Source organism: Glycine soja, chromosome 15 (genome assembly GCF_004193775.1).
Source record: "Glycine soja cultivar W05 chromosome 15, ASM419377v2, whole genome shotgun sequence".
Classification (NCBI taxonomy): Eukaryota; Viridiplantae; Streptophyta; class Magnoliopsida; order Fabales; family Fabaceae; genus Glycine; species Glycine soja.
In genome coordinates this window covers 48,975,806-48,983,278 of record NC_041016.1, presented here as the reverse complement: position 1 = coordinate 48,983,278, position 7,473 = coordinate 48,975,806, and the positions used below count along the sequence as shown (strand labels likewise).

Genomic DNA, 7,473 nt, shown 5'->3' with positions numbered 1-7,473 from the left:
TATTATAACATTATAAATAATACATATATATATATATATATATATATATATATATATATATATATATATATATATATGTACTCATTTAATATGCAATTGAAAAACATTTTTTTTAAAAATAAATAGATTATTCAAAAGCTAATTTAAAGTCCAACATATTAGCTACAGTTAATCATCAAATTTTAAATTTAAAATAATATATAAAATCGTTAGCTGGGAAGAAAATATCGTTTTAGCCTAAAGATAAAAAAGAAAAAAGTAGTTCACTAAATTTCCAATGATAATTCATTAGACATCAATTATTGTCACGGCGGTCGTCAAGCTTTATTTGTCATTTTTTATTTTTCCTCACATATTCTCTCACTCATCAACATATATGTATAGCATAATGATTTTGTTTAGCACATAAGGATCAGATAGAAAGTGAAGAGGCAGTGTAAGAGTATAGTCAACTTAATACAAATGATATGATTACTCATAATTACAAGTTTATACTTTTACTCACTAAGGCTAACTAATTATCATCATCGTCTCTTGGTAATGTAGAGAGAGATGGATGTCCTTTCAGTCGTGAGAACAAGCTAGGGTAAAGGGGATACAAAGCAGAAAAAAAAGGTACTAATGAGGCAGACAATAAAGCAAGCCCGTGATAGTAATAATAATGATAAGAAAAATAAATAAAGTGAAGGGCATGCATGCATGCATGCCATAACCTTATTAATTAAGCTAGTATGACCACAAGGATTGCCCCATGTTGGCCTGATCAACGACCATGTCCATGCTAAAAAGGGACTTGGTTTGTGAAGACAAGAGCCTGCTTGAGTGGTACAAGTTCTCTGATGATGCATTGGAGGCTTCAGGAAGCACTGAGGGTTGTTGTTGTTGATCTGATAGTGGTGAGAATTGGCGCATTCTCATGTGTACAACCTCTGCTTGTGCCAGTGCCAATTGGGTTTGGAGCACATCAACTTGTTGTTGAAGAGAGGATATGGCTCCCACACATCCATACACAGGGTCCCTCACCCTGGCTTTGGCTTCATATACCATTGAACTAACCGCATCACTTCTTTGGTGTTCAGGTAATTCCTGTCAATTTTGATTAAAAAAAAAATAAAAACATCACCCATAAGAACAATATAATTATATAGAGAAATGTTATTTGTATAACAAATGTACAACCCAGACAAAAAAGTGAGAAACATAAGATGTAATAAATGATATGATGGAAAAAAAATAGACACAAAATGATATTATATAAATTGTTATATGAATTATTGAATGAATAACTCATCTCAATTATATAGTTCGAAATATCATATTACATGACATTTGATAGTTAAGTGGTGTCAAAGTGACTTTTAGGGTAATGATTGTTTGCTCATAGAGTGGTTCAACCATTCAGCAAACGAAAAAATAAAAGAAAATGTTTTATATGTGGCTAGCATAAATGTGTCCCCATGTAAATGTTATAGAATTAAAGGGAAAGAAAACCTTTACGTTCCGAAACAGATCATATCACTTGGAAAAAAATAAAACTGAGCTTCCACGGGAGGCCATACGCTAGCGAATTTTTGACCAAGTTGCATAGACTATCTTTTTGAATTTGTAGTGATCGAGGGCTATGATGTAAATTTAATAAGGGGTTGTTTGGATATAAACTGATCCTATGCTTAGTCAAAAAGGGGATGATATGTATGGTGCACGTTGATGTTAGTTACTTTAGAGGGGAAAAGAAAAATAATATTAAACAGTTGACTATAGAGAGACAATATTATGTATAGCAGTTTCAGAATCATAATACTTTGAAATACAATATACATCTCAACAAGCCATTGAAATCTTGATTCTATTATATGGCAACCGAAAAGGCAACCCTTCAATTGTTTTTCTTGGCCGCAGTATGCTTGAATTAGGGCAATTAAAGGGTAATAGTATTTTGGCTTAAATATTATGCAATAAACAAATGGATATTCAAAGTTAATTAACGATACATTCTTGTGGTCATGCTTAATGGATTCTAATTTTGTTGTATCATTAAAGAAACACCAAGATGATATTTATGTCCATGCTTGGAACCAACTATGATTATTATTTTGCTAGTAAGCCAATATGTCATCAAGGTATCATGCTTACTAAATAATTAACTTCTTAAATATTAATTTATTCACGGGTTGAAACATCTTTATCTGGGGAATCAACATCACTTTTGGACACATTACTAATGTGTCTCTATCAATGTAACCCTGATTTTAAAGACAAAAGGAAAAGTTGAGCATACTAGAACTTTCTTTTTTCCGGAATTATCATTGCCCAAGGAGTCCAAGACTAAAAGCCAAGCCCAAGCAGTGGTCATAAAGAGAGATGTTGAACAAATTGGAATACATATAACCACCATGTAATGATGAGATTAACATCTTTTTTACTTTAACCTCTTCACACTGAGTATGGCTTCAAGTGGTAAAGCTAATTTATATACATATGATCCTTTGGTCTTTTTATATGCACTAAGGAATCATATGGGGTATTACTAGTACAGTAGTACCTTACTTTAACAAAGAATGAGAATTATATACAGTTGATTAAAAAGTGCCGACCGTAGGGCCTGCCTCAACTGTAATTAACCACTATAACGGAAGTAAATATGGGAGAAACAAAAGAAAGATATCATTTTCACTTTTCTTGGACAACTACTTTCAATTTAAGAAACAGAATGATAGCTCAAAATAGATTAATATGCTAGTAATTAAAAAGAAAGGATAATTAAAAACTCAATAGTTTTCACCAAAAGAATAAAGATAATATTAATATGCTAGTAATTAAAAGACTCAGGACCTGCTAAATCAGATGCTTGTAACAACCTCTTCAATTAAGGAAATAAGGAACATGTGGAGAGGAGAGGGTAACTAATTTACTTTTAGAAGTTGTTAGTATATATGGTTTCAATGTCTTGACAATAGCAGTTAAAATAAGATTACTTGGACCCTAGAGCTAGTTTCAGTTCTCAAAGCGAAATTAATTATATGCCAAGTTGTTAGACATAAAATCAATCACTTTCCTTCACCTAATTAATAACTAAAAAGTATAAATATATATAATTGGTTCATCGTGAGTTTAAAGTTTGTTCTTTGTTTCTCTCACTCTTCTAAGAGGCGGTTTCATAACCATCAAAACTAATCTAAATTTGTTTAAGATAAACTAGTCATGTAAATTCAAGTTATTTTTTGATTAATTTAAATTTAACTGAGTCTTTTGAAAATCGGTCATTTTGAACTATTTTTTAACTAATCTATTTTTAAATTTATTTAAAATAAAAAAACACGGTATGCTTGTTAGAACTATGATATGAATGAATGATCTCTACAATTTCTTTAAGAGGTAAATAGTATATACAATTATATATTGCCGAAGTATATACAATTCAACCCCTAAATCTAATTGAAGGATAAAGAATTGAAAAATGAAAAACAACGAGGATTTTTTTTGGTCAGCAAAAATAATATATATTATTTATAAAAGGTACCAACAGTATCCAGAAAGTGTACAAACGAGGATATGAATTGAAAAAAGAACGAGGATATGAATTGAAAAAATAATTACCAAAAACACGTTGTGTATAAAAGCTAAACTATGACACTTAGATATCTAATTTTCAAAAGAAATACTTACGTAAAGAATCAATATATATAAGTTGAGGGGACCAATCTATCAATTGTCCATACTTTACACTCAAATACTTAGGTAAATAAATATGTAGATAGGAAATTGAACATTTTTTATATGCTGTTATTATTTCATTTGAGTATGTAGAGATCTACCAGACACAGATAAATGCCATGACTCTTGAGCTCGGATGTAGATTAGTGTGTTTCGATTGATAGTAAGAATCCTTAGTAAAACCAATACAAGAACAATTATTTGTTGCTTCAGAAAATTACAGTGAGTTGGACTCACCGTATTAGCAAACATGCACTCAGGTTCCTCTGGTTTCCTATATATATATATATTTGGACTTTGTGGATTAACCCTTTACTTGGTTGATTAGGTATAGGTGGCTGTACGTGTAGCACTGTTAATTATACCTTTTATTCCCAAAAACACTAGCACTTCTTTGTGTTCTATTTTAAATATGTTTTTATTCATAATAAATATTTAATTAATTTATTTATTTTTTAATAAATTTTTGTTTTGTGTTAAATTTTTAATAAAGTAATATTTTTATTTTTTATTTTTGATATTTTGTTTTAATCTCTAATAAATTAATAAATTAGTCAATTTGGTTTTAGTATGTATTAATAATAAATGAAAAATATTTATTATGGAACAAATATAAAATTTACTAATTTATTAGAGGTTAAAAATAGGTGTCAAAGACTAAAAATAAAATTATTATTTTATCAGAGACTTATCACAAAATAAGATTTATTATAAAACAAATAAAAAATCGAATATTTATTAGGGATCAAAAATATATTTAAGTCTCTTGTTTTAAATAGACAAAATATTATTATTAATAATAAAAAGGCTAAGCAACTTGGCAAAAGATATGCCAAGGTGTTGTCATCATCATAGGAGTGCTCTATGTCACTAATAAATTCATTTAGCTTATCATAAGAAAAAAAATTCTTATAAAAAAGAAAAAAAAATGTTAAAATATAGTTTGAGCATAAATTAGTAACATCCATTTTGGTTTTATTTTTTCAACCATTTCTTAAAATATATTATGATTCTCCCATAGATATATATTCATGGCTTTAAACTGTGGCTACAACTGTGTTACCATTAGCAATATAAAAGAAAATTAGGGATAAACGTGACTTAATGCAGCCGCTAGTATATATGATTGCAAACCGTAATTTAAAAAAAAAAAAAAACCATGGATATATTTGTCAAATGCACAGCATATATAATTCTGCTTAGCATTCAATGTATAGCAAAAGTTGAATGGGTCCTAAAATAGCATTCCACAACAAAATATTTTCATGAAAACGACAGAGATTTCATGCGAGGATACGATGATAGAGATAGGAGAGGTGCATAAGAGCTTGTACCTTTAACATTTTGTTTACATTGCTAGCCCCGAAAACCTTGTGAACACTATCAAACTTCTGGGGTTCATCAGCTGGAAAATAAGGAGCAAACGCGCAATCTGGCGTGCATCTCCTTCGAAGAAGCTTGCACGCCGCACATGGCGACATGGTACCTTGTTTTCTACCACTCTCCTTCATGTTCTTCCTAGTGCAAGAACAAGGCAATGTGCTAAGAGCTATTAGGTTAATTTCCTTAACCCTAGAAAAAAACTAGTGGAGGGTTCTTAACAATGTGAAATAGGGAGCAAAAAGAAGGCTTAAAATGAAGAAAGAAAACAAGAGAGGAGTTGAGAGAGGAGAAGCTGGAGATGATGTTATATAGAGATGTTATGTGACAGCAAATCTTTTGTGGGCTCCACAAAAGAAGAGGCTATAGATTGTGCTGGACAAAATCAACTATGTTGATAAGATCGAGTCCCCACCTTGAAAAATATATTTTGTGTCACTATTTTATTTTATTCTTTTTCTACGCGCGCACTCGTTAGCTTTGTTGGCTTCACCATTTGAAAGTTCTTCGTTGATTTGAGAGGGTTCGGTTCCGAACAAGCCATCCACCTTCCTTTCTGTTTGCAGACAAAAATTAGCGGGAATTGTAATTTTAATTGGGTTGTTATTCTCTTCACAGTCAAGTACATTGGTCAGTGTTTCTCATTGGCCTTGTGTTGTGCTTTTTCTTTTTGATCCAAAAGTGACACATGGATTATTTTCCTTTTCTTATTAATTTGTTTATGGGAGCTTTGCAAGGTGAACATAGAACAGATCAGTTTGTACGGGTACCAAAGATCTTGACAAGAAATAAACTAAAAGAAACAGAGTAAGTACCCTCTATGTAGATGTCAAAGAAAACAAATGAATTAATTGGACTTTTGTTCATGTAGTTTTTTTATTCGGCAGGTCATGTAGATTTTTTTTGTCATGTGGTTTATTAAATGGGTATTTTAATTCTTAGTTTGATTTGCTTAAATTAAACTCTGATACTTTTAAAATCAATTAAATAAAATCTAATAGGTATCATTATACTATATTCTAACACGTATTGACATGGTACCGATACTTAAAAATGATGAAAGTACCTTAACATAATTGGGTATCCCATACATAAGGACTAAAGGTGATAAAATGGGTTGGATTAATCTTGAATCTGTCGCATAAAATATATGACTTGAACTTTCCATTTTGAGTTCAAATAAAAACTTGTTTAGTTTGGTCCACTCATGGTCCATTGTTTGCTTATCTTGAAAAAACACTGAAAACCCTAAAAAAGAAAAAACTTTATAAAGGATAGGAATGAAAAAGTGTGTGTGAAAACTTCTCAAAGGCAAATATAATTGATCACTAAGAACTCTACCCAAACTAAGTCTTCTGGAACATTTGCCCTTAACTTTAAGGAATGCTTTGACGACACTCTATAGGACGTAGGCCTGTCGGGATTACAAATTAAATCGTTTTCAATAGGAATTGAGAAAATAAAACATTGATTATTTAACTAGTTATAACTCAAAATTATTAAGTTTGAATTTTATTTTCCAAAAAAAAAAATATTCATAAATAATATAAATATGGTTATTCAAATGTGAAATTATTAAAATATATTTTTCTCTTCAGATTTTTTATTCAAGCTACTAGTCTAGATTGACCCGTTTCTATAAAACACTTATATTAAGTCTTCTAATATTTTTCTATTCACCTTTAAAGCTTAAAATCAGGCTTAACCCAATGTGATTAGGTATATAATTACTGTTTGGTCACTATTTTAATTTAAACTAGAGTTTTAATTATTAGGGTTTTTATGGCTTTTAATCCTCTTTCAAGTCCATGAATTTTCAAGAGAATGTCCAAGTCCATATTTTTGTCAAAGGCAATGTCTTTGCAGTAGTAAAATCACGTCTTGAGCTTTGGGGTTTGAAATAAATGGAACACGCTAGATGGGATTGAAAAAATTGTTGTTTGTGAAACTTAATAACTTAAAAAAAAAAAACAATTTTGCAAATATAGGTTTAAGAACAAGTTCGCAAATCTATAATCTAGAGATGTAAACACATGGAGACAAAGATACGAGCATTAGAATAGGAATAAGAACACTTGTTTTATTCTAATTCACTCAATGAGCAGTATCCACATTACTAGAAAAATGTTGAACAACTACCGAAATCAATAACCACCAAAAGTTGGTGACAAATAGTGATTGATTTCAGTGACCAAAAATATAATTTCATTTGCCCAAATTAGCAATTATATTGCAGCCGATTTTAGGTAGCAACTTAGGTAGTATCTAAATCGGTCACACTATGGTTTAAACTCTTCAAAATGCAATTTGGAAAAATTGGCAACTAACTTGACAGTCGTTTCGTTAATTGGCTCAACAACTAATTCCATTTCAGTCGTT

At 30.3% G+C, this 7,473-nt stretch overlaps 1 protein-coding gene across 1 annotated transcript; it reads right to left on the bottom strand.

The window, feature by feature from the left end:
* Nucleotides 1-419: 419 nt before the first annotated feature.
* Nucleotides 420-5,371, bottom strand: LOC114386370 (LOB domain-containing protein 4-like). The gene is made up of 2 exons (XM_028346372.1): nucleotides 5,049-5,371; nucleotides 420-1,086 (listed from the first exon to the last, which is right to left on the bottom strand). The coding sequence occupies exons 1-2, from the start codon at nucleotides 5,223-5,225 to the stop codon at nucleotides 727-729; spliced, it is 537 nt and encodes a 178-aa protein (XP_028202173.1). The 5' UTR covers nucleotides 5,226-5,371; the 3' UTR covers nucleotides 420-726.
* Between the last annotated feature and the right edge of the window lie 2,102 nt (nucleotides 5,372-7,473).